The sequence below is a fragment of the Gambusia affinis genome, linkage group LG08 (assembly GCF_019740435.1).
Source record: "Gambusia affinis linkage group LG08, SWU_Gaff_1.0, whole genome shotgun sequence".
Taxonomy (NCBI): Eukaryota; Metazoa; Chordata; class Actinopteri; order Cyprinodontiformes; family Poeciliidae; genus Gambusia; species Gambusia affinis.
In genome coordinates this window covers 16,201,045-16,228,035 of record NC_057875.1, presented here as the reverse complement: position 1 = coordinate 16,228,035, position 26,991 = coordinate 16,201,045, and the positions used below count along the sequence as shown (strand labels likewise).

Below are 26,991 nucleotides of genomic sequence, written 5' to 3'. Positions count from 1 at the left end.
ATTTCCCAGTAGCACTAGCGACCAAAATCACAAGGTCCATCATGGGATCTTGCAGCCCTACTTCATAACAAAACCGAGTTTAGATCTTGTGGGGGATCTATTCTAGAGACATGGCAGTGGAAACCATCGCACCTGACTGGGAGTTTGACCGTTTTGACGACGGTTCTCAGAGTAAGTCTTCCATGCTGGCCGGAGAGAAGCAGGAGCGGACTAAAGCTGCTGTTTGCTTCCAGTGTTAGCTTATGCTGCTAGCCAAATGCTAAGCCACTGTGATACCAATAGAGAAAACCCTTCTGCAGTTTAGTTGAAGTATCAACTTTGTAAATAGATACATTTAAGATGTGTGGATTGGTTTGAATAAACGCAGTATGCACGCGTGAAATTGGTGTGTGAATGAGTGAAATTGAAAGCTAGCTACGTTAGCTCACCGCCAGGGAGAACTGACAGTTTGACAGTTATGATCACGTTAAACCAATTTAATTTAGTTACATTAACACTTAGTAATCATGTATGATTTAATTAGTGATTACTGATTCTACCTATAAAACTTTCGGTCTCTATGTTTACTCAATGTGAAAGCGCATTCAAGAGTACAGTAAAGGAGAGATGTTTTTAATCCATCCAGGTCAGAATCTTTATCTAAATAGTCCCTACAGTGTCCTGCTATTACTGCATGAAATGTTTCTTCCTTAAATAGGGCATTAATAATTTTTTTTTTTTTTTTTTTGCATTTGATACCTAGGTCAAGTGATGAAAATATTAACAAGTAACATTTGAATGTTAGTAATGGCGTCAAGTCAAGTGAGACTGAGTTGATTTCTTGGTTAGAGGAAAAACAGCTAAGATTCGTGATATCAAATTCAACAGAGATCCCAGTTTATGCAACACTAAGGCCCACAGGAATAAAAGTCATTGTCCAGACCTGTTTGAAGTTGCTCCATTTCTTTTGGCTGTAACTTGTCCAAATGGATCTCCATTGATGAGTATAGAAAAAAACAAACAAACAAAACAAAGTATGTAGACATACGATTTATTTTAATCTACCAATCCCATAAGATGAACTCTTTGACAACATTTTTAATTTTAGTCTCAGGACTGAAATTAGATTTATTATTATTAGTAGTATTTTTATTATTATTATTATTAGTAGTAATAATACTAATAGTAATTAGTATTATTATTATTAGTATAATAATACTAAAAGTAATACAGTATTACTATTACTGTATGTAATAGTAATACAGTACTATTACATATAGTAATAGTACTGTATGTTAATGAGATTACAAACATACAGTACAGCAGTCTGAATCTAGCCAATTGTTGTATTTTGTTTCATTAGAAGTACAGTCTATTAGCACAACGCAATAGTCTGTACAAACCACATTAATTACAAATATTTGACACCTGATATTTATGCCTTCAAAAACTCTGGAGAGCGACTGCTCAGCTACTAGACTCAAATTGCATTTGTCATTAGAATGTAATAAGGCCACATAAGTACATTTTTCATTTTGCTTACTAAAAGCAATCAAATTTACTTTCATGAATGGACTTGTTACCCTTCTTATTTAACAGAAATCCACACAGAGGTTCAGCTGAAGAACTACAGCAGGTTTCTGGAAGAATACACCTCTCAGCTGAAGGGCATTGAAGAGGCTCTGGATGACTCTATTGGAGATGTGTGGGACTTCACTCTGGACCCCATTGCTCTAAAAGTAAGTAGCTGCACGTTAACCTGAAAAGGAGAAAATGACAGAAACTAAACTCATGCTTTACTCTGATTCTTTTCAGCTTCTCCCATATGAGCAGACCTCTTTATTAGAGTTAATTAAAACAGACAACAAGGTAAAACAATCAATGTTTTTTTTGTTTTTTTTAACAAATCAAATGAATAAGCATTTGCACTTCGGTATGAAGCTAACCACCTGTGTTGCATGCAGGTCTTGAATAAAGTTGTAACGGTTTATGCTGCTCTGTGCGGTGAAGTGAAGAAGCTAAAATATGAGGTAAGCACTGCTAAAAAACAAAATACTCTTCTCTTCTATTGGATTACTCTGGTCTATGTGTGTTTGCTCTCTGGGACACTAATGCTTTCATTTCCAGGCAGAAACCAAATTTTATAATGGCTTATTGTTCTATGGAGAGGGAGGTAGAGTATCAGCTCCTATTATTTGTAGACAATATCCCTATTATAGTTGAAAATAAGGCTGTAACATGTACTGTTTTTTTTTATTGCAGTGTGTGAAACCAGTGTTCCTGAAGGCGAGTCGCAGATTCAAATGGGCAGATTTATTTCATTCCTACAGGTGATTTGTATAAACTAAACTTGATCTAATAAACTTTGTTCACTTTTCGTTTTGTTTTCTTTACTTATTATCTTTCGTTTCTTCTATAGGAACTGTCCTGCTTTGTTTCCAGATGTTATGAAGTGGTGGTCAGCATTATTCATCAGCTGGCTGCCCTCTACAACAGCAGCAAGTAAGCTCCACAGGTCAAACACTAAACAAAATGTCTTGGATCAAATTTAATGAGCTTATTGCCAAGGGAGGCCTTTATGACTTAACACCATGACAAACAACTCTGCTATGATTGAGACAGTAATAAATGGATGACTCATTTTGGATGAGTTTATTTTGATTTTCTGTCGTACATATGTGGCAGAAAAAAACCTTTGATTATGTAAAATGTTCTGTTTTGATGTGGGGGGGGGGTTTGCCTTTTTTCTTACAAACGTATTGGAACGTTTTGAACATTTTTGTCAAGCATTTGTTTCTGTTAAAGAATATTTTTCACTTCATCTGAAAGCACAACTTGTTATTATGAAGTGTATAAATCCATCCTTTACACCTTTCAAACCAAGAAATCTCCCTCAACATCAGCAGTCCATTTCTTTTTTTATTTTTAAGATGTTTCCCTGAAAAAAACGTAGAAATATTTTATTCAATAGTGAACTATTCTTAAGTAATCTAGAAAATAAATTGTTGTTTTGCAGCTACCAAAGTTCTCCTTATCTTATTTTGCATTTTGTTGCGATCTCAAAAAAGCAATAAAAATTAAGGATGTCATTTTTTTACATTTTGCCGATCCATCTGCCTGCTTATCCAAACAATTCACCAATGACAGCCTGACTGAGGAACATTAGAATTTTCAAAGAATTCAGTAACACTTAAAATGTGATAATTAGTGTAAGTTGGGGTGGGAAAATGTTTCATCACCCAGGGGGTGTATTTCTTTGTGGTCATGCTGTACACCTGGATGATGGGTCAGTGTGGTTTCTATAGCAATCTTAGTTCTTAAAATGATAATAATTAGTGCCAAACATCAATCATTCCAATTGCACATAGATTTTTAAAATAAATTTAGTCCAATCCTGCCACCATTGGGTTTTGCTTGTTGTTAAAATGTTTTTTTGTTGTTGTTTTTTTTACTTGCTTTGCTGGCTTAAAAAAAATTAAAGTGTGCTGAATGTTTGCTGTCGTACTTTAGGGGTGCAACCAAAATCATTGAATCATCTGGTGTCCATTTCCAGGTTGGTTTTCTTTTATTGGTTTTTATTTATTATTGTTATTTTCAATCTATTTTTTTAACTTGGCCTTCATCTCCTCCTGTGTGTTCTCTGCATTCCTCCTACAGGTGGTTTATGAGCACCTGGGGGAGCTGCTAGTGGTGCTGATGACGCTTGATGAGATTATGGAAAATCACGCTACCCTGAAAGATCACTGGAAGATGTATAAAAGGTCAAAACACACACATAAAATGCGCAAACAACTTTCTCTCTTCTCGACCAAACACAGGGAACTTCATTGCACATATGTGTGCAATACAATCTCTAGCCAAAAAAAATCCCCCAAGTCCTGATACATGGCTATTTTTAGCAAAAAAAAAAAAGTGTGGGAAAGTTTTAACCAATCCTGTTTGACTCTATGATTTACGCAAGTCCACTGGCAAGCTTCACACTGGACTCTTAGCAAAGATTCCTGGAATCATGCAGATATCACCACAGGATGATGTCAAAACATCCTGCAGTGTTTAAAACTTTACCTTGATTAATCTCTCCACGTTTGCCAAGTTATTCTTGGACGGCTTACTTGGTTTTCCAGACAAAGCAAAGCTATTACTCCTCCTGCTAACAGGAAAAGGCTTTCTAATGCCAAAAACATCAGCATGTTTTTGGCAAAGTTGTCTTCCACAACTTTAAATTAAAAAAAATGCTAGATTTCCTCTTTTATTAAACACATCCACTGACTCTTACTCAAAGCAGACATGTTGAGAACCAATTCATGCAGAAAGACTCTTGGCCATCTTTCTGCAAAGCAACAGTTCTAACCACTGCACTGCTGTGCGACCCAAAAACGTTTGTGTTGAAAGCATCAATTAATGAAAGGGTTAGTTAGTTAGTTTTACCCCTATAAGCTTGCCAAACATTTATGGTCAAAATATGTCTAATAAACTACAAACTACTGTAATTTTTCATTACTGATTCCCTTATTTCACTTTTACAAATGGCTGAAAGCTGTTTGTGAAGGTTATCAAAAATGCTAATGTTATTTAAGTAAGTTAGAGCTTTTAGACATTCTGCACGGTTACTAAATAATGTAGTCACCTTACCTTGATTGAACATATTTAACATAACTTATGCTTATATGTAGGTTATTGAAGTCTGTTCATCACAACCCGGGAAAGTTTTCCATTCCTGAAGAAAAGCTGAAGCCCTTTGAGAAGCTCCTGTTGAAGCTGGAGGGGCAGCTGCTGGACGGCATGATAATGCAGGTGCTTTTATTCCCTTCCGTCCAGCAGATTTATTGCCTTCATGATCCGCAGTTCCTTTGAGCAACGTTAACCTCCCAATGTCCTACAGGCCTGCGTGGAGCAGAGATTTGATGACCCGGCAGAGGGGATTGCTGTCTCCAAAAACAGCTCCTTTGCCGAGGAGTTCGCCTTCAACATTCGCTCCATCTTCACGAATGTGGAGTCCAAAATTGGTTAGTGTCCTTCTGTCTCAGGATAAATCGTCCTGCCCTCTCACCTGGTTTCATTTTGAGCAAAGTTTTATTTATCTTCCTTTTTAAGGCGAGCCTTCAGAAATTGACCAGAGGGATAAGTACGCTGCAGTCTGCGGTCTCTTTGTCCTGCACTTTCATATTTTCAGAAGTGTCGACAAAAAACTCTACAAAGCATTGCTTGACATCTGTAAAAAGGTAGACGTGTCCTTAGCTTGATAAAATAACATCTCCTCATCATTTGTAAAGTATTTTCTTGACTTATTTCTCCGCCTTTTTGTCTCTTCTAGGTTCCTGCTGTCACTCTGATTGCGAATATCATCTGGTTTCCCGACGCCTTCCTCACCGTTAAAGTCCCGGCTGCTGCCAAACTGATGGACAAGAAGAGTCTCCAGACGATTAAAGCACAGAGAGACGCCTACCTGCAGCAAAGGGCTCAAACGTTAACAAAGTTAGCACAAGTAACATTCATTCGCAATAAGATGGTCTTGTAACGAAAATAATCTGACTTGTAGGTGCCACTTTTTTCAGGGATGTCCAGTCTTACTACGTTTTTGTAACTTCGTGGATGATGAAGATGGAGTCCATTCTGTCCAAGGAGAAGAAAAGTGACAAACTGGCTGAGGACCTCAACAGCAGATGTAATGTATTTGTGCAGGTAGGCTCTCAGCTAGGCTCGCTTTTTCATGTTTTGTGAAGTTGTTTTGATTGTTAGTTGAACTATCTGTTCATCACGGTCAGTCTGACCCAGTTAGGTTTTTATATAATTAATAATGGCATATGAAAACTTGAAAGAAGAGTTAAAGAAGAAGGAAAGGAGCCTCATAAAGGTACAGAGGAAGGGTTTCCAAATACCAGGTCAGTCAATCATGGATTTGCCTCTCTGCTTTGTTCTGCTTTTAACTTTGCTTTTGACAGAATTAAAACTTCGGACTCAGTTTTCTTTTGTTTTTTTTTAGATGCAAAATAAATATTTTTAAGCACATTTTCTGAACCAGTTATAACCCTAACATTGGATGTGGCAGGGAACGTTAGGTTAATTCAACATCCTTTCAAAAGGTTTGTGTGAAATAATGTCCTATTCCTGTAACCAGAACACACACCTTGTTTATTTAACAAGATTTGATGATAATTTAGCAATAAAATAATAGTAACAACAAACATGTGCTCCATTTCAGTTGCAAAACTACAGAGCATGAAATTATTCAACAAAAAAAGTTAACTGAAAAATGCCAAGCACAACTCTATCTGTTAGTCTGAATGCAGCTGAGAATGATTGAAGACTTTCATTGACATTTGAAATCACTTGACGGTGTAAGTACTTTTTTTTAATTAATCCTTTTCCCACAGGGCATCCTGTACGCTTACAGCATCGGCACCATCATCAAGACCACTATGAACATGTACATGTCAATGCAGCGGCCCATGACCAAGACGACTGTTAAAGCTCTCTGTCGATTGGTTGAGTTGCTCAAGGTGTGTCTGCAGGTTTTCCTCTTGTCAAAATAATGTGAGGTCTTGCTGTATCGAGTCACTTTAAGCCGTGCGGAGAATGTCCTGGATATGAAACAAGACAGTTTTTTTTCCCCATGTGACTCTCCTCCCAGGCCGTGGAGCACACATTTCACAGGAGGTCGATGGTCGTGGCCGACTCTGTTTCACTCATCACTCTGCAGCTCCAGTCTCAGGCCCTCAGTGCTATCAGCAATGCAAAGGTAAGCACAAAAACCTCCATCATGGTTTTACATATTTAGTTTGGAAAATACTGTTATACAGGATGGAGTTTTTTTTCTCAGCTCTTTAAATTTTTTTTTTTTTTTTTTTTTTTGTATTTTACCCTCCTGCCCCCAAAAGAAAAGGGTGATCTCTGATAAGAAGTACAGCGAGCAGCGGCTGGATGTCCTTTCGTCTTTGGTGCTTGCAGAAAACGCGCTGAGTGGGCCGAGCACAAAGGAGCGACGCCTGGTTGCGTCTCTGGCTCTGTGTGTCGGCACACAGCTGGTACGTTGAAAAATCTTAGTCATAATACACACACACACACACACACACACTTAATGCTGATTCTCTAATGGCTATTTTCTCATTTTGTATTTGACTATTTTACCTAGAGAACCTTTAAAGACGAGGAGCTGCTTCCGCTGCAGGTGGTGCTGAAGAAGCTGGATTTGATCAGTGAGCTTTGTGAAAGGTGAGCTGTTCTTTCTGCGTTGTGCCTGGGACCGAGGTGGGAGGAGAGTTCCAACAGTAGCAGAAACTTTTAAAACCTTGTTGGGGGAAAAAAAGCTTTATTTTCTTCAGCAATAAAACGTGATGAACCATAGACCATAAAAGAAATTAAATTAATTATCTTGAGCATTCTTGATGAATGCACTGTGCTTTTTGTTCCCCAGATGATGAGGGGAACATTATATTATTTTAATCAGTAAAGCTTATTTTCATCATTTTTATTTGATTTTTTTTTTTTTTTTTTTTTTTACAAAGCTCAGGGGTAAAATGTGTGTCAAAAAAGGATACTACTCTCTGATGCTTGCCTTCGTTTTCAGGGTCAGGCTCCAGTGTGACTGCAGTTTCCTGTACTGGCACAGGGCTGTGTTTCCCATCTACCTAGACGATGTGTATGACAATGCCGTGGACGCAGCGCGGATGCATGTAAGCAGACTCTTAAAACCCCTTCGTTTTAAAGCCCTTTCTAATTACACATACATATGTTTGGAAAGCTAAGATTCTTGACAATCAAAGAAACAATAATGACTGTAGATACTGTAAGCGCTTTTGTTCGTCTTGGGCAAAAACATTGCAGGAATTTGAACTTGTCAGTAATAATGCTCATCTGAAATGTGAGGCCAGCTTCTGTTAGCTGACTCCCCTTCTGCTTTTCTCTTTATAATTGGCGTGACCAGTACATGTTTAGTGCGCTAAGAGACAGTGTGCCATGCATGCTCTATGCTAAGCACTTGGAGTCGTGTGATCAGCTGCTGGAGTGCTTTGACAAGGAGATCATGGACGTGTTCAATGAGGTAAGCAGCGTGAGTAAAGATGAGGAGGAAACATGTCGTTTTAAATAAACTGCTTTCAGTTTGTGTTCCTTGTATTTTAGTTCAGGGTTAAAAAAACAAAACAAAAACGAGAATCCAGCTAACGTCTGTATTCTGTCTTGGAATCAGCTGTTGCACCCATTAAATTGGTCAGGATGGATTTTATTGGTGTGGGGTTATCACGACTGGAAAGAATTTAAATCTTTGTGTCATCTGCATAATAATAATAAACCAATATGATAGGTTTTTATGCTAATTACAAATGTAAACACTTGGGACTGTGAGAAGCTACGTCTTGTGTTTCAATGTGTGTGCCTTTCACTGATGTCAGCAGCAGGAAGTGTGTCAAATTAGAAGCACCCTGGAGCCAGAGTGACCACTGGCTGACTAACTAGAGGAAGTAAGAGTCGTTAACCTTTGGCTCATGAGATCCACGCTTGAGGAAATAGCTGCATACTGAGAGGGGCATTTCAATGTCTAGAACAGATGGTTGATTGACTGTGTGTTTTGCCACTGGGTTTTTTGTTTCCCGCTCCTTCTACGCAAATGATTTGTAACTTAAATCACGCCTCAGAGAAACATGTTTCTTTGGAGCTGATTCTCTAGTGTCTTTTAGAGAATCAGCTCTAATAGCCATTAGAGAATCGGCGAAGTTTCTGCCCTCATGAGGACCGACTGCTGACCTTCACCTCAGCCAACCAGGAATAAAGTTCTGTTAGTTCGTACAGTAAGTTACCCGCTGACTTAAAACAGACTCATTCAGGCCCAATGGGGTAAAAGAAGAAACGTGCTCTCCAATTATTGGTTATTGGTTATGTTTTTCTGCTGAGGCTCAAATTACATAAGCGTTTGTCCTTAAATAGAGTTAATTTATATAACATCTGACCTCAAGGTCGTTTTACCTAAATACTGTGATCTCTTCGTCAGACAAGCTTTAGCAAAAGAGATATTCAGACTGTCTGACGTCTTCCTTCTTTGCCTTTTAGTAAATCACCAGCTTTCACAGCTTTACTGACGTTTGTCGTTATTCCCGCCTCTTTGCAGCATCTCCTCGACAAGCTGTGTAAGGAGATCGAGAAGGACCTGCGCCTCTCTGTCCACACCCACCTGAAGCTGGACGACAGGAACCCGTTTAAAGTTGGCTTGAAGGACTTGGCCCACATCTTCTCCGTTAAACCAATCCGATTCTTCAACCGCTTCATTCACATCAAAGGTGCAGGAAATCGGTCAAACACCTACATGTTTCTCATTTTACGGGCAGATTTCTTAGTCTTGCTGACACTTATTCAGCAAGACCTCTGAATAAGGTCCATGAATTGTATCCATAAATCTGCTCCATTCAGTACAGGGTCAACACACGCTCGCGTACATCCAAGACTTTTTTTTACCCTGATTGTTTAAAGAATCTCTGCCTGGCTGGAGATTTTTGACTAATGGACTTTAAAACAGGAGATTAAATTATGCATTATTATTGTGGTCCTGCAGTCCATTTCACCTGTAGGTCAGAAACAGACTTCTTACAGTAATTCACTGAAAGATTTTCAGTTTGTGGTTTTCTAAAGGTGTATAAATGCACTAGAGTTTTAGACTTCCTTGAAACGGTTTGTGTGTGTGTGCGTGTGTGTGTGTGTGTCACTGTCCCCTTCAACTCGTACTGCTATTCTGCTGAAGACTGAAACCTGTAAGATGAGCTCAGAGTTGAATCCATATCTTATTATTCAAAATCCTCTTTGTAGGTTTGAACCAGGGGCAGGATTTTTTACTTTTTTTCCCACAAGTTTCACAATAAAAAATTTACTATTTTAGCATGTAGCTTATTTGTAAGATAGATCTTTTTTTTAAGGATATTTAAGGTGTGAAGGAAACTCAAAGCGCTCCAGAGTTGGGAAAGATTGGAATTTCACCAACACAACAAAATGTTAAATTTACTTTAGTTATATTTAATAATATTTTCTTTTTTTTTATTGCAGTCAAGTGATCGGCTGATGCATACACTCTTTTTAATTTGCTCACCTTAGTTCACTAATGCAGCTTCTGCTCATAAACGAACCAACAACGCCTTTCCCTGGAACAGTAAATCCTTTCTACTTAAAACTGTTAGCCTGAACTTGACTTTCTTTTCAAGATTTGCGGAAAGTGAGATTATTAATTTTTTGCTTTCCAACCGTCTTGCAGCCTATGTGACCCACTACCTGGATAAAACTTTCTACAACCTGACCACTGTTGCTCTGCATGACTGGGCCACCTACAGTGAGATGAGAAACCTTGCCACGCAGCGCTACGGCCTCACGATGACGGAGGCGCACCTGCCAAGCCAGACTCTGGAGCAGGTCCGGAGCGCTGTCACCGCGCACCTCATGACGAAGGGAGACGCCAATAAACGACTTTATTAACTGTACCCTATCTGAACCTCTTTCAGGGTTTGGATGTTCTGGAGATCATGAGAAACATTCACGTTTTTGTCTCGCGCTACCTCTACAACCTGAACAACCAGGTAGGACTCGTCCGCCTTAAGATGGAGGCGCTCCTGCTCACAGCGGGCTCTGAACTGATGTTTTCCCCTGCAGATCTTCGTGGAAAAGGCGAGTAACAACAAGCACCTCAACACCATCAACATCCGTCACATCGCAAACTCGATTCGGACGCACGGCACGGGCATCATGAACACCACAGTGAGTTTTCCTCAAACGCATCTGGATATGTTCTGCCTGTTGTCTCAGTTGGAGTTTTTGCTTTCATTTTGCAACGTCCCGTTTCTCCTGTCAGGTCAATTTTACCTTTCAGTTCCTGCGGAAAAAGTTTTACATCTTCAGCCAGTTCATGTATGACGAACACATCAAGTCCAGACTCATTAAGGACATCCGCTTTTTCAGGGAGATAAAGGATCAGTCTGACCATAAGGTAAGGATTTCAGTAGCTTGGAACAATAAAGTACATCCACTCCTGAAATGTTGAACTCTGGAATGATTTTGGGAGTCCGGTGCCTTTCTAAAAGTATCCATACATCTTTGGAGAAGAAGGATAATTTCTGGCACCATCATGTTTCACCAAGAGGATAATGCATTCAGGTTCATGTGCCGACTTGCTTTTCCCTCCACATATTGAGTTTTTACCTGTTTGATAGAAAGTTGCGTTTAGTTCTTATCTGACCCCTGAGTTTCTTCCTCCACGTTTCCTCTACATGACTTGTGGCAAACTTTAAACTGGACTTCTTGCCACTTTCTTTCTTCCTGTTGCTCTGTGAAGCAGGGATTGGTTCGTATTTAGTCCAGGGATTAGTCAAAGACTCACCAAATGTCAGCAGATTTTTCCACCTGAGCGGTGGATTTCTGCAGCTCTTCTTGAGTTACTCTAGGTTTGTTGGCTGTTCATCTGATTAATGTATGTGGTTCAGTTCATTTGCTTTGCACCAATCCACAAAAATGTCATCTTCCATCTTCTTTACAAGACAGAAGGATCAGCTCATATCCAGCAATGCATAAAATCAGACCAATAAAATCCACATGGTGATTGGTTGATTGATTTGCTTACTGATTCTGTGACATCCTGAGTCAGTAGGTGATAGGTATTTCCTCAACCTATGTAAAAAAGAACCACAGACGACGTCACTTAGTTTTTCAACTACTCTTCAAGAACTCTTGCAGTAAACTTGGCATTTCTGCCAGGCTGGCTCTGCCAGCTGTTCACCGTGTGTTCTGCCATCCTTTGCAGAAGCTTTTCTTTTTATTAGCAAGGAAGGGAATGAATGGGATGTGGGAGAGTGAATAGCAACATTTTATTTTGACAGTGGGAAGGGTTATTCTGTTAGCAGGAAGGGGGGGTGGGGGGGGGGCAGAAACTAAATTCTGCACACAGACAGTTTTACAACAACTAAGGAGAGTTACAAGAAGATAAGACCCCACCTGCAAAAACATGCTCGAGGTTAAGGGAAAGGCTAGTTATGTCTTTACACACAGTTTATCAAGTTCTTTCTCTCTAGGATGAGGACACTAAAACCTTCAAATGAAATACAAACTAGTAATATAAAACTACTAATGTAAGAGTGATATCAAAACATAATAATTCTAACAGGAGTTTGGCCTGTTGTGTCTCAGAGAGAAAAGATGCTGAATTTGCATAGCAGTGTTGAACTAGTATAAATACTTTTCAAAAGGCACTGTAGATGTAGTCTCTAATTCTCTCTGCGCTACTCCCTTCCAGTTCTTACTCACATTTCTGTTGTGTGTGTATGCGTGCGTGTGTATGTTGCAGTATCCATTTGAGCGGGCAGAGAAGTTTAACCGTGGCATCAGAAAGCTCGGCCTCACTCCTGATGGGCAGAGCTATCTGGATCAGTTCAGACAGCTCATCAGCCAGATTGGTGAGAATTTCTCCATCACATAATAAAAAAAAATAAAAAAAACTCCAAGATGAAGATGAATGCAGCGCCCTTTTAAAACCACTTTCTTACAGGCAACGCCATGGGCTACGTCCGCATGATCCGTTCTGGAGGCCTTCACTGTTGCAGCAGCGCGATCAGGTAAAAGAAATTTAAGTAATCTTTTCAGATCTGTGCAGACCCAGTTTTTTCTTTTTTTTTTTTTTTCTTTTTTTTTGAAATAAGCTTTCAGCAAAGTGTTTGATCGTTTTCAGATTTGTCCCTGACCTGGAAGACATAGTCAACTTTGAGGAGCTTGTTAAGGAGGAAGGACTCTCTGAGGAAACCCAAAGATCTGCCAGGTAGAAGCGTTGGTGAAAAGTTTCAAACGTTCACTGTTGGGTATTATTAAGAAAGAGATATTTTAAGTTAGCTTAATATGGAAATGTTTGGCTCTCTCTCTCTTCCTTCCCGGGTCCCTGAGCGGATGGCTTCACGGCTGGAAGGAAACAGCGAGGCGTGCTGACATCACAGTGTTACAGAGTTTAATCCAATAGGAAAACACCGTATGAATTAACAAGGAAACAAAAGTCGTTTACTACTTGTTAAACTTATAAGTTATTTTCATCAAACTTAGTTTCTGCTTTTCTGATTTCAGCATCTCCAAAAACTTAAATCTTTGTCTTGTCACAGAACGAAATGAGGTAGAATTCCTTTTCTAATTCGAACAATTTTCCTTTGATTCTGAAATTGTCACTGATAATACATTTTCAAATACATTCATCATCTACTAGATTAATACTTCTAACTTGGGTAATATACTTTAATCGAACACACGCTATTAATATTTAAGAATGTATTAAAAAATCAGAAGTTCCTAAAATTCCAGGCTGTGATCAACTCCAGATGCAGCTCTCCTCTCTGAGAAACCCCCGACCTTTGACCTCTGAGCAGGGGAAGAAATGGTTTATGGCCTACCTACCTAATTTAAAGCCTTTCAAGAGAATAGTGTTTTGGTTAAACTCCTCCAAGAGAATATTTATCTCCTATCTCCTGGCTAGCTTACATCTGTTTAGCATTTGTCCAAATAAGAATGCTCTATCTACTTGAATGCACATGGCATGAGATTAACTATTTTAAGCACTCAAAAATAGTCATATTTCCTTAACAGTATACTTCTGTATTTCGTCTGCAGGTGGCACCACAGCCCATTCAAATAAACAGAAAGTGTCCTCAGGCCTTGCTCTTCACGGTCATTTTGTTTTTCCCCAGCGTCCTGGATTCAGTGTTGAGCGATCTGACCAGCAACTCTGCTGAGGGGACGGAGTACTTCAAGATGCTGGTGGCCGTGTTTGCACCCGAGTTCCGTAGCGCCAAGAACATGCACCTGAGGAACTTCCACATGATTGTGCCGCCGCTGGTCAGTGCTGCTTCAAGCTGACGTCTGTATTTTTTATGCGAAAACGTTTTCTAACAACACCCCTCAAAAAAAAACAAAATCTCACTTTCAGACTGTGAATTTTGTGGAGCACTCAATCAGCTGTAAAGAGAAACTCAACAAGAAGAACAAAACCGGAGCTTCCTTCACAGACGATGGCTTTGCGATGGGTCAGCACAGTCGGAGAGTAAAAGCATCCTGCTGTTCTTTTGCTGCCATCAGCTAATGATGTTTTTTTTTCTCTCTCTCTCTCTCTCTTTCTAGGTGTTGCGTACATCCTGAAGCTGCTGAACCAGTACCTGGAGTTCGACTCTCTTCATTGGTTCCAAGCGGTCCGAGATAAGTACAGGAAAGAGCTGAGCGCCGTGGCGAAGGAGCAGACGGTGCAGTCGGCTGGTCAGGACGAGAAGCTGCTTCAGACGATGAATCTCACCCAGAAGAGGCTGGATGTCTACTTGCAGGTGTTTAAGAAACTCTGAGTAGCAATGATGATCCACACGTAATCTTCAGCGTATTTTGTGTGAAGGACCAACACAGAGGAGTAGGAAATATGTGGGGGGTTTTTTAAAAATATTTTACTCATGAAAATCTGCACGTTCCATCTAAATAAAGCCAGTTGTCCTTCTGAAGTGGGATAAACAGTGGATTTGTTTGTAATTCTTCAAAGCTTCCGCTAATAAAATTCTCCCTTCTGGTGTATATTTTACAGTTCTCTCTTCTTTGCAGGAGTTCGAGCTGCTCTACTTCTCATTAAGCAGCGCGAGGATCTTCTTCAGAGCCGACCAAACCGCAGCTGAGGAGACCCAGGAGAAGAAAGGTAAATCTTGGTGGTGCCGTTGTCGGCTCAGTCTGTCCGTCATGCTGGACCACCCAGTTTTCTTTGCTGATCATTTTTGAAATGAAAAGTTGTTTTGCCCTCTTGTCCTTCAGACGAAGCTGGGAAGGTGGGAATGTCTCCAGAAGGCTCCACGCCTGCAGAGTCGTCCTCAAAGTAAGCACGAGTCCGTTCTGGATTATTCCTGAGAGCTCTGCAGAGGAATGATCGCAAAGAAAACACTGAAGCCGTTTCAGTGGGTTTGTGGACAAAAGACCGAGAAATTCGCCAAACAATGGATTTGTTTGACATCCCAGTTATTCTAAACTCTGTGTACTTTAAGTGCTAATGCAGGAAGTGTCTCTAAACATCCAGTGAGTCATTTACACAAGCGCCTACTACTTGAACTAATTTAAGGTAAAAACAAAATCAGTTTATTATGTCTCACCCTCGGCAGACTGAGGAAATGTCTACAGAGAAAGTTTTCATGATTTGTTTCAAGTGTTTTTTTCTTTGAGCATTTTATACATTGTATAAATGAATCATATGTGCCTTCATAAACTCTGGGTTCTTGTTTTGATAATTCATGTGCAAACAGTAAACTCCACAGCTGATGCAAATTTGCCATTTCATAACTCAAAAGGTTTTCCTGGTGGAAAATGTCGACCACTTTCTCTGAAATTGTTCACGTGGAAAACATTTACTTTCATTTACCTTGATTTTTTTGTCATCTGGATATTAATGAAATTGTTTAAAATCACAATTCAGATGACTTCACAGTTTTTCTAACATTTGAACCAACTTAGATCAGATGTTTTGAAATTAATAAACCTTTTTTTTTGTCAAATTTAGATTTGTTTCTCTTGCACCAAGTAAGATGTCTGGTAACTCCCAATATTCACAGTGTTCTTTATTTGATGCCTTTCCAAATCATAGGAAGGTACAATGGTTCTTACTTAGTTTTAATCAGCGGGTAGCACTAAGAGCTTTGTTGTAGGGTTAGGGTTAAAGTTAGAGCCCCTCCAAAGGTCTGGTAGCACATCCATTTAAAATGTGTAATGTCTCAATAAATATAAAGAATATGGTATTAGTTGGGTTTCAATATTTTTTTTTCCTATGCCCTTAAATTTATGATGTGGCTTCATCATCTTTAATTGAGTCCCAGGATCAGGTTCCAGTGACCTTGATGTGTTCCCTCTAAAAATAATTCCAGTTTAAATGCACAAACCAGATGATCTGCAGTCTTCACAAATTCTTCCTGTATGTCCCCATTTCTTCATAACATATGAAAATTATCAGAGCAGCACATGCGCTGCTGCAGGCCTCAATTCATTTCCTGAGGTGTGGGGAGGAACATTGAAATCACGGAAATTATTGATGTTGATGTTGAAATTATTGATAAACAACACACGGTGGTTCAGGAAAGCCGCATCTGCTTTAATACAAAGGAAAGAAGCTTTGACTTCAAAAAAATACAAGACTGGTTTCGATTTTTTTTAGGCAAATCCAAGTCTTCTCATTTCCCTATGAAATCGTCTTCACTACTGCCTGAATTAAAACGGATCCCTTCTTTTACTTTGGCCTGCAACTACAGGGATCGCTTCGTACACTCCGGTCTTTCCTTTTCGAACTGGGAAAAGTGAGATGTAGGCCTTTCCGTTATTGTTTTATTAATATTACTTTGATGTAAGTGCCCACAGTGCCAAAATGACACCCTGTCCAGCAGTTTCAGAAAATTCATTACATCCACATATCCATGCTCGCCTCATAAAAAAAACGAGGTACAAGGCAGGGCAAAATTTCTCTCAAAATAGATATCATATAGATATATATATTTATATATACAGACATATATATATGTAGCAATCATATATACACATTCGTACATATAGTCTTATGTGATGCAAAAAAACAAAATGTACACATTTTTTTTTTTTTTTACAAAAATAGTAACAAAGACTGGAAAGTGTTTTGCTTGCTCTCGAGGAAAGTTGTGTTATTTGTTCCGCCTCTGTGAGGATTTCCCCACGACTGTGGAGACCGAAGTCGCCTCGCAGGGTTTTACGTCCATGTTTTGCTGGCACAGAAGTCAAACGGAGAGAGATGCAGAAAAGTGCCGGGTGGAGCAACTACAGCAGTCAAGAGGAAGTGATGTAGTTTGATGGAACACGATGAAGGAAAGTATATAGAAACCAAATCCAAGACAAAAACAAAAAAACAAAAGATGGAAAATGTGTGATGGGAGTGTTATAAAAAAGCACAAACAAATTTTGTGTTCTTTTATTACTAAATATAGTGCAACAAAAAACATTGCATTTCTTTCACCCTTTCACTTGTGTTTGAGGATGTTAACTTTGCTTCTTTTTTTTTTTTTTCTTCGCCGTTTTGTGTTCTGAACACTTGCTGTAATTAAAAGGTGAAACCTTTGTTCTGTCACAGTCCCGCATCACACGGTTTGTCCTCCTCTCTGGTAGTAAACAGGCTTCAGGTTCAGAGACGTAAACATAACACAGACCCTGCTCAAAAGACAAAAAAAAAAGACAAAAAAAAGAAAGAAAAACGGGAACACAGAATAAAAACGGAACAAGTGTGTTTTTCGGGCAGAATGTAAATTCAGAAAGGCAGGACAGTTTTATTGATGACGACGACGACGACAACCCCTGCAGTCGGTTAGCCAAATCCTCCAGGAATTAAAACCCTAGCTGTGTGCGTCACAGTGCCCCCTCCTGGACAGCAGTGCTGTGTTCAAGAACAGCTGCAGCCTTTGGACTGGTTGGGCCTTAGAAGGCCTGCTGGGCTGGATTGTAGTTGAACGTTGTCGGCACGTGGGGCCTCTCCTCCAGCTTGTCATATTCCAGATGAAATTCCTTAGAGATGCAGGAAACGTTTTAAGCTTCGTCGCTCTAAACCACAACAATCACTGCATCTAAAACACGCGGCCTCAACTCTTACCTTGGCTACTTTCCTCCAGTTAAGACAGTCGAAGAAGTAGTAGGTGCCTCTCTCATAGGTGTTGGTCTTGAGGGTGGGCTCCATGCCGGGCGCTCTTGTTATCCAAACCCGCTCCTCTTTGTGGTATCTCCAATCCCGGTTGAAGCTGGACAGCAAGCAGAGGAAAACCCGAGAACAAACAGTAAATCACCACATCAGGGGTGCTCAATACGTCGATCGCGGCAGTAGGTGACAAACTGAACGCCGCCAGGACGATGACACCAGCACTTCCTCTTCTGACAGGCTTATCAAAATATTCACTAAGATCCTAAACGTTTGTAGCTTCACTAAAGAATGGTAATTTTAAAAAAACAAAATGTGTTAAATTTAATATTTTCAGTAATTATTGTTTCAACAAGGTGTTGTGCAATTCAGTGCGTTTCCGTTCCATTAAAAAAAAGGCGACTCAAAGACCGTCTAGCTAATTTAGTCAATCAACCATCGCTGTGTTCAGGGAAGCGCTGATTAATAATCGAGAAATAAATATCAAGCCTGGAAACTTGATATCGTAACGGACTGAATGTTGTGTTTTTAACGTAATCTTTGCTCGTTTTGCTGGGCGCAGGCGGTTGCCACGGTAATAGGTGTGCTTAAACTACAAAGAGAGAGAGTAAAAAGGTAGGAGCGGTTTTGAGTTGATCACCTGTTCGGGTTATTTTACCTTTGTTTACCTTTGCTGTGGCGCATTACAGCCGCTGTAGTTTGTAAATGTTGCGACTAATTACCTCGTTCGTAATTAGTCAATGGAGTTTAATTTACAATTTTTATGTCTTCGTGTCATGAGGTAGATCTCAGCCGGCTGATGAGAGAGAAAGTAGATCTTGGTCGCAAAAGGTTTGGGCACCCCTGCTCTACATTATGGACAACCTGAGCTCATCAAGTCAAGTTTAGAGATTTCTAGAGAAGAAATATTCTTCAATTTGTAAAATGTGAGGACATCTTGACAATTAAAGATGTCACACGTTGTCCAAAACCACTGATCAGTTTTGCATCATTTTTTTTTTTGTTTTGTTTGCAGATTTGCTTTGCCAATGACAATTTGAGATGATTCTGATCCCTCTTAAGTAATTATAATTTAAAAAGTTTCATAATAGCTGTAAAAGTATCATTTTTAGTCTTTGAAAAGTTTGTTATTTGGTGTATATGAAAGTAGAGGCAAGGTCAAAAGGCTTGTGTGAAAACAGTTCAATGAAACAGGTTTTATTTTTGTTCATTTCTAAATGAATAAGCTTTTTTATATCTCTGTGCTCCGTTTGACTTCATTTCAAACAGCGGACAGTGAAAACGTTTCATTTCACTCAGTAAAAGCATCCACACTGAAGACAGCAGATATCAGGGTGACCGGAAAAAGACCAGATTTTTGAGTTTTGGACCACCTGGTGACTGGTCATATCATACTAAAGCTCATCAGGTTTTGATCACCAGCTGATTTTACCTGCATGTTGAGCATATTTACATGTTAGAAATCAAGTGACTCACAGCTCCACAGCTGCCAGGATCTGAAGCAGGTCCCCTCCGTTCATGTAGTACAGGTAGAACAGCAGGTCTTCACCGTATCGAGCCAACTTAATAGCGGCTAACTACACACAGGACAGTTTAAAACAAGAAGTTATTTTTTTTTTAGAACCTCTAACTGAAAACTAAAGTGTTATCTGGCGCTCCTAGTTACCTTGTCCCTTATATGGATGTTGGTTAAATACTCCGACGGAACATGGAAATCTAAGAAGATAAATCCAAAATACAAGTTATTTTATTTCAGTCACCACAGATTCCACCAGAACACAAACTTATATAAAAGCTCATATAAGTTCTAACTTGTATAAAACTTGTATATGTTTTATATAAAACTTATATATGAAAGTTTTATAGAAAATTTACAACAATCTTTAATGTATTTCATTAGGATTTTAGGTCACAGAACAATACCAAATAGTGCATAAAGATACATGATCTTACTAATGAATACCTTTCCACACTCAGTGTGTCTTCCCCATACATACTCCTTAATAAAATCCGATGCAACTGTCTATAATAATCCATCTGTATAATGTTATTCCATTATAAATCCAGCTGTTCCTTCAACGGTGCCTGTCTCTCCCCTCTCTACATAAATGGCTGCTTATATCAAGCTGAAGCTCATCAGATTTTTATCACCAGCTGCACCTCAGCAGACCCATCTGTGAAACAGACGACACCAGTCTACAGATCAAACCACTGTTACTGGGCTGATCCAGGCACAAACTCAGCAACAAAAGCAGATTCTGATTGCGGTCTTGGTGTGATGATGCTGGTCATAATTAACAGGAAGATAAATACAGGGCAGACCTGGAAGAACACATGCTAGACTGGCCCAGTCAAAGGCCAGACCTGAATGTACTAAAGAATCTGTGGCAAGACTTGAAAATTGATGCTTTCAGATGCTCTACATTCGGTCTGACTGAGCTTGAGCGATTCCAAAAAGGAAGAATCGGCACAAAATGTCAGCCTCAGTGACCGCAAAGCCAAAAGAGACACCACCTCAAAAGACTTGTAGAAGTATCCACTCACTGGGGATGAATACAAAGGCATGCCACAATTATTTTATATTTACCTAGAAATATTTATTAAAACCATGTATCATGTTTATTCTTTACAGTAATTGACTACTCTGTGTTTGTCTATCTTTTACCTCCTAATGAAACACATTAAAGCTTGGGGTCGTCACATGACCACATTTGGAAATCTCCAAGTGGAGAATGAAAGTGTTTTTAGTTCAACTAATCAGAGCTGCAGTCTTACCGATGTCTTGAGGTCGACATGGTGCAGACGCCCAGGGAGAGGCGAACTTTGGATACAAGTTTCTGTCAAAATAAAAACTCTCATGATTCCCATAGATGACAAGGTTCTTGAAAGAACATAACTGAGGTGAACGGCCATCTTACTCTGGTGAATTTAAGTTGAGTCCCAGTGTTGTGAGGTCACTTCCCAGCGCCAGATGCACCATCCCCGGATCGGTCTCTGCGGCCCGGATAAACGTCAGCAGGCCCACCATGCCGAATTGGTCCGTTACCATTCCTGAGGGAATGTTTGTCACCCGACCTGCAACAGAGGAGCGACCCAGAGTCACCAAACCACAGGTCAGCAGTGAGCTGGTGATCTACAGAAAATACTTACTGTGAAACCAAAGCCACATTTTTACACTGTAATTTATGCACAAAGTAGACAGCAAACCAAGCCACTTACTTCTCCTCAAATATAACATTATAGCCTGTTTCATGTTCAATATTACACTGCTTTGCTCTATCCTATCTGACAGTTATCAAACCCCAAATGTAGGGTAGCGAGCCCAGCTGCCTCACCCAAGTTGTGGGATTAAGAAGGGATGTCTCAGAGGAATTGGAGCGATACGATTGGCTGAGAAGTCTCACCATCGGGCAACACCTGGATCCCTTTCTTCTGGTTGTTGTTCTGTGACGAGGTCGTCTTGTCTCCAGGAAACTTCGGACCATCTGTGCTGGATGTGCTCTTGCTTGTGGAGTTCAAGTTCTAAACAATTCAAACGAAGAAACAAAATTAAGATTACATTTTTAACTCTGCAGTCGTCACAAAAAAAAAAAAGTAGAAGGAAAAAGTACCAGAGTGGCTTTAACTTACAGTTTTGCTGTCATCGTTGTTGAGTGTGGGGTCTTTGTAATTTGGCCCAGGCAGTGCGGGGAAGTCCTCGTTATGTATGGAGAAGTCTTGTGTCTGATCAGTCGATGGCTTTGTTACCATGCCAACTTCAACAGTTTTAAACACCAGGGGGGGAAAAAATCCCAGCAAAACAATAACATGAGCAATTATTCTTAGTGTTGAGACAACCTGCTCTAAAACAAACCCTATTAGTGGTTTTATGAAGCCAATGGAGCGGCTGTCGATGCAGCATTAGCTCTCCTCTAATGGCCTACCATAAGGAGCGCGTCCAGCCAGCGGGTTCAGCACCGGTGTTGGATTTCCAGTCCCTTCTCTCCGACTCCGGTCTGCTAATGCGGGGAAGTCTGACAGATCCAGGCCCATTATATTGTCACTCCCATCTGCATCAACAGGAAGACAGTTCAATTTTAAAATTCCAAATTTTTCCCAGACCTCATTTTTCAGCGCTTTACAATGAGCACAAAACAGTTACTTGGTTTCATCATCTGTATGTTCAACAAATATTAAAAAGAACACATTCAAAGGTTATTTGAACTTCCAGCAGTTTTGTAAAGAGCAATTTGAGTGCTTCTTTAGCAGCTGCATCATTTTCAATGCAGCTGCTAAAGAAGCTGCATTGAACAAACATCGTCTGTTTTCTGAAATATATTCTTTCAGTTCCCCCCCACCCTCATTCATTAATAGAATGAAATACATAAATAAGTGACACAAAATGAACTTCTCTAATTCACTGAATGGTTGTGTAGGCAAATGTTTCTAAGCCATGGCAGATTTAGATTTTAAAATCACTGTCATTCAACTAAGAAGGATGTTTGATATCTAACAAACACTAAAATAATCTAAAAGCATTGTTTAAGAACAATGCTTTTTCTTTAAAAAGCAGAAAAAATAAATATTGTCAATGATCAGTACAAAAATTATATTGGCATGACAGCAATCAAACCCTGTGATTGTTTACCAACTTTTTGCATGTTTCCACTGGTATTTTGATGATTTCTAATTATGCAAGGCGAAAGAATAAATTTGGGCTTAGCCAACTAACAACATTTGCATAAATACAACTACATATTGACAAATATGCAGTCTTAAAAACCTACATATTTGTAGGTCATCCTCAAAATGCTTACATGTTATCAACTGGGTCCAGGTAATTGGTTTAAACCAACATAAATCCATTTAGACTTCTAGTAGTTCTTAATCTGGGGGTCCTGGAGAACTCCTGGGAGGGATTGGGCCTGGCCTTTAACGCCAAAGAGAATATGAATATGTTTTGTACATATTAAGTCTAATACCTCAATAAAATGATCAGAGAGAACAAAGAATCATTATCGCATTACATGCTAAAAGCAGATATTATGCCAAAGAAGTACAAAGGAGAGAAGTGGTTTTTGGTTTAGGAAGAAAAACAATTAGCAATCTTTTATATTTTGTGTCTGCAGACAAGCATGTCTGCTTATGCTGAAAACAACTGACCAACTTTATGTTTCCTATTTCCAAACAATGGACCTTCATAGCTGGTGTCTCTTCATTCAGGTTCCTCACCAGGCTCAGCTATGATATGCGTTAGTCTGCATGCAGTCAGGTGTTTTGGTGGTGAGGGCATGAAGGCCACGACTTTAGATAACAACTTGTTTGGCTTCTAAAGAAGATCCTGTACAAGACCCAAAGGTTTAGGATAAAACAATTATCTAAGATGGCGTAAAGCTGGAAAAAATATTCCTGTTTAATCCACTTTTTGGGTTCTCTTCTCTCTGACACACTGTAAAACTGGACAATAATGTAGAAGCTGTGTTATGTCAGACCAAAGATAGCAGGAACTATCAACAGTGACAACAGGACCAGTGCACTACCTCTTCAACATGTGGTACAACCGAATTTTTTGGCCCCAAAATACCCACAGAGTTATGAAAAGGTGCAATGGGTGAGATTTGGTCTTTAAGCTCTTGCGACCCTTCAGGTCAAATCCACCAACCTGTGCCATTGAAGATGTTGCTCGATAATGAATTGTTCATCCCAAAAGCTTGATTGCGGTTCATACCAAATCCTGACATGCTGCAGATAAAAACAGCAGTTTGACAGTGTACAGCCGACCTCCACAAAGATCCATCCCATCCCATCACACTAGGAAGACCTACCTGTTGATGGTGCAGGGCTGGCGCGCTGGCTGCTGTTTGGGCATACAGATGATGCTGGGTGAGCTGCGGTTTGGACTTCCCAGCCCTGAGCTGCCCATGCTGCTGGTCCTGCCGGTTAACCCAATGCCCTGACCAACCTGAGAGTGGTTTAGGATGTTTCTAGATATTGTTCCCCTGAGAGAAAAACGATCAGAAGATAAAGGCATTTGCCTACCATTTCAAATTTCAGCCTCAGGAAACAGCACACACCTGCTTGGCGAGGAAGGGGTGTGTAGGGACATGGAGGGGACACCCGTTGTTGGGGTGATGTGACTTGCTAGCTGCGTCCCTTGTGTTAGATTTCGGTTTAACTGAGGCGTACTGTTTCCCATGTTCCTTACTGGGAAGCCGATTGCACCTGCAGGAAAAAAAAAAATTTAAAAATCAACAAAATAAAAATTAAACATTTGCAAACGAAACAGAAAACTTTCCAGATCACATCTGCTTAGTTGTAAACATTCAAACTGTCTTAAGATGTGCAAATACAACAAATGGTGTGAAACTTTTGTCCAGTAGCCCTTCGTCAAGAAAGATACAAGAACTCACTTTGTGGGCCGTACAAACTCACACCGAGCTGCGACAACTGATTGGACGACGATGGCGAAGGCGAGGACAACATCTGGAGGACAAGAGGCATTAACAACACAGCAAACGTTACAAACAATATTTTTCTGCAGCATTAGCCAGTGTAAGGGACAAAACGCTGACACAAAGGTCAAAACTTACATCTTTGTCCGACCTGTGGAACATGGACTGGTTGTAGTACATGTCATCAGCCAAGTCGTTGTCGACTCCGTCGCCGAAATCTGGAAAGGGTTTTCTAGAACCAAACATGCTTTTTTTTTTGGTCACCTAAGGAAAAAGATAACTTATATTAAAGATGATAATTCAGGAAGCAAATAATTTTTAAAAAGGGATGAAAAAACAAAGGCAGCATTTGCTGAGCTCTAATTATTTTAATTTGATTTGACTTTACATTCATTAACACCAGAAACCCACTGAGTGAGATCATTTTTTTATTGCAAATCTAATTAATGCCTACAACAAATCTACACTTTTTTTTAAATCGGATTTAGCTCTTACAAATATCGCAAGACATTGCCAAATAAGTATGTGGTGGGAAGTCAGGTAACCATTTTTAAGCAGTTTTGAATTTTTTGTCGTCTAAGGATGGAGACAAATAGATTTAAGACTCGACTACATTAAAACCCAGGGCTGAAACAAGATGCTGAGTATTTTATATATTTTACCTTTGAGTGGCTATTTTGTTACAGCTGGCAGGTGCATAAAATATTAATTTATTTGTTATATGCAGGGCAGAACAGAGCTATTTACACTTAATATTTAATCACAGGAGAGCACTTTTTCCCACTACACTTATTTTAGTAAAAATGCACAAAACTGACTTCAGAGTTCACTGGTAAACGCTGCTCAGTTACATTTCATGCTGTTTGTAGAGGCTCAGTTACTAAATTATTAAGCTAATTAAAATAAATGGGTTACTAGTGGAGATAAAAACAAAGAATAAACATCAAAGTAAAAATGCTGACCAAATTGCCTGACAGCGTTCACCCGGTGAATGAATTTCTAATTTTCACAATGTGCACAACTCGCCCCACAGTCTGAGGGAACTGCTGTGTGTTTCTCTGATGGTGGTGGTTGACAACCACTGCTGTTCTTTGCTCCTCGCCTCGTTTCTAGACATTTTATTTAAATCAGAAATGCCAAAAAGAGACTATGTTTCTTGTTTCATGCTACCGATGATGCCTTGTATTTTGTTTGTTATTGAGCTTTTTGACAATCCATTTTTTAGGACAGTATAGCAAGCGGTTATTTTATGAGCCGGACAACTACATGTGCAAATAAAAACTGCAAGATTTTCAGAATGTCTCAGAAATGATTCTTCAAGAACAATCAAAAAATTAAGTCAGGTTCAGGCTCTAAACAACTTGCTCAACTGGTTGTATTACACTGCTGGTGTGCGCTGTTTATAACCTTACTAGCTTAATCTATTTCCCATGTTGTATCTGCTACATAAAGAATCTAAAGCAGGGATTTCTTGTTTTCTTTCAGACTATTACAATCTTCAATAAAAAAAAAACCAGCCTTTTTTATTAGCTGTTTTTATTTTTGACTCTGTCTAAACACATTTACTTTTCATGGAAATAATTAGTATATTTTATCCTTTAATCTATTGTAAATATCAAATGTCACCAAACAACGCCAACCACCACTTTTTTGGTTTATAACCACATTTATCAACCATTTACGTACTTTGAAGCTCTTTAATTTAACAATTACATGCCAACATAAAGGATAAGGACGTGTTTTGACACAAAAAGTGTCTTGTAATTATTTCATTTTCTGTTAGATTCAGAACTACCACCTCAAACAAAGAACAATCTAATTTTAACATTGATTGCATCCTGCCCCTGTGGTGGTGTTATCCCTGTCTCTTAGGGTAAACCATTATATTCTGACAACATATTTTCTAAACCCTGGTTACATCATTTGTGTAGTAAAGAAGTTGTGTTATAGTCCGTCTATAACATCACTCACCACCTGTCTGATTAAAAACAAAACTAATTGAAAAAGAGGATGGGGAGTTATTAACGATTCGTTTGGTAAGAATGTTTTAAGATTTACTTGAACATACAGATCACACACGAAGAAGACTGTTTTAGAAAAGTGTTCAAGTGAGTTATGAACTTCCATCTGTATTTCAAAGTATGTGCTACAGCAGAGTTTACCTTCCAAAACAAAACAGCTGACCGATGATAAGTGTCTAAATAAATAATGTACATGACAGCCCAACTGGCTATTAATTTCTGACTATGCATCCATTGTTAGAGCGTCTCAGTCACAGATTATCACTTAAACACAGCAGCAAAGCTAAGTTAACCAGCTAGCCAACACTATAGCTAAGTGGTTATCGTTAGCATGCTAAGTTAGCATATTGCTAGCTCACCAATGACCCACTGCAATCACCAAAGAAAGGTGACAACCGCTGAATTACAAAACACTACAATTAAGCGATCCAACAACAGGTAATGCCGAGCTGGAATTGGTCATATCTGCACTCACATATCTACATTCAGCGGTCAATTTCCTTGGCTAACTTAGCGCTCCGTTTGGAAGTAGCTGCAGCTGTAGCAGCAACATTCTGCTGGTGTTAAAGGTTAACGACCCGCTGTGTCTTGATAAGGAGGGGATGCAAGCAGACACAAAGGGCCAACTGGACGATAACATCAGGACCGACCCCATTAGACGGGAGAAATAATAAGGAAAAATCCGCTCACCGCATTAATTTCACTTCGCTTCGTTAGATCCAAGATGGCTGTGTGTAGCACCAGCCGAAAGAGCCTTTACTCTCTGACCTCGTGACCTGCAGACCACTTCCGTACACAAAGCTGATCTCTGTAAACACTGTACTTCAAAAATGAGTTAAATATTTGCCTCTTAATAAAAACGTAAAGATTTCTAAAACAAATGTCATATGACATTGAT

General features: G+C 39.4%; 2 protein-coding genes across 3 annotated transcripts; one reads left to right on the top strand and one right to left on the bottom strand.

The window, feature by feature from the left end:
* washc4 (WASH complex subunit 4) lies at window positions 1-17,188 on the top strand. Its single transcript, XM_044124541.1, has 33 exons — window positions 1-171; window positions 1,579-1,718; window positions 1,795-1,848; window positions 1,944-2,009; window positions 2,107-2,152; window positions 2,242-2,309; window positions 2,399-2,481; window positions 3,490-3,532; window positions 3,637-3,740; window positions 4,653-4,773; window positions 4,862-4,985; window positions 5,074-5,201; window positions 5,294-5,454; window positions 5,535-5,661; window positions 6,354-6,479; window positions 6,611-6,718; window positions 6,858-7,004; window positions 7,112-7,191; window positions 7,547-7,652; window positions 7,904-8,020; window positions 9,083-9,251; window positions 10,214-10,368; window positions 10,458-10,532; window positions 10,606-10,710; window positions 10,805-10,939; window positions 12,290-12,398; window positions 12,491-12,557; window positions 12,671-12,757; window positions 13,668-13,815; window positions 13,907-14,003; window positions 14,098-14,294; window positions 14,560-14,650; window positions 14,764-17,188. The coding sequence occupies exons 1-33, from the start codon at window positions 111-113 to the stop codon at window positions 14,826-14,828; spliced, it is 3,510 nt and encodes a 1,169-aa protein (XP_043980476.1). The 5' UTR covers window positions 1-110; the 3' UTR covers window positions 14,829-17,188.
* Window positions 16,552-26,890, bottom strand: cnot2 (CCR4-NOT transcription complex, subunit 2). Of its 2 annotated transcripts, none has more exons than XM_044124543.1 (15): window positions 26,784-26,890; window positions 24,211-24,336; window positions 24,031-24,103; window positions 23,695-23,842; window positions 23,446-23,619; window positions 23,283-23,362; window positions 21,565-21,690; window positions 21,272-21,396; window positions 21,046-21,163; window positions 20,560-20,716; window positions 20,417-20,478; window positions 19,308-19,357; window positions 19,118-19,218; window positions 17,600-17,744; window positions 16,552-17,514 (listed from the first exon to the last, which is right to left on the bottom strand). In XM_044124543.1, exons 2-15 carry the CDS (start codon window positions 24,316-24,318, stop codon window positions 17,428-17,430), a joined length of 1,554 nt encoding a protein of 517 aa, XP_043980478.1. In that variant the 5' UTR covers window positions 24,319-24,336; window positions 26,784-26,890; the 3' UTR covers window positions 16,552-17,427. The 2 variants fall into 2 exon arrangements, with proteins under 2 accessions (XP_043980478.1, XP_043980477.1); XM_044124542.1 differs by having other exon boundaries at window positions 21,272-21,399; window positions 26,784-26,866.
* Window positions 26,891-26,991: the final 101 nt, after the last annotated feature.

Bases quoted from the DNA above. Each gene is read 5' to 3' on its own strand.
- washc4 (XM_044124541.1), top strand. From the start codon at position 111: ATGGCAGTGGAAACCATCGCACCTGACTGGGAGTTTGACCGTTTTGAC. The intron at 6,480-6,610 runs GTGTGTCTGCAG...CTCTCCTCCCAG, and splicing joins GATTGGTTGAGTTGCTCAAG to GCCGTGGAGCACACATTTCA. The intron at 9,252-10,213 runs GTGCAGGAAATC...ACCGTCTTGCAG, and splicing joins CCGCTTCATTCACATCAAAG to CCTATGTGACCCACTACCTG.
- cnot2 (XM_044124542.1), bottom strand. From the start codon at position 24,318: ATGTTTGGTTCTAGAAAACCCTTTCCAGATTTCGGCGACGGAGTCGAC. The intron at 24,104-24,210 runs GTAAGTTTTGAC...CTTGTCCTCCAG, and splicing joins TCCACAGGTCGGACAAAGAT to ATGTTGTCCTCGCCTTCGCC. The intron at 21,400-21,564 runs GTAGGCCATTAG...TTAAAACTGTTG, and splicing joins GGCTGGACGCGCTCCTTATG to AAGTTGGCATGGTAACAAAG.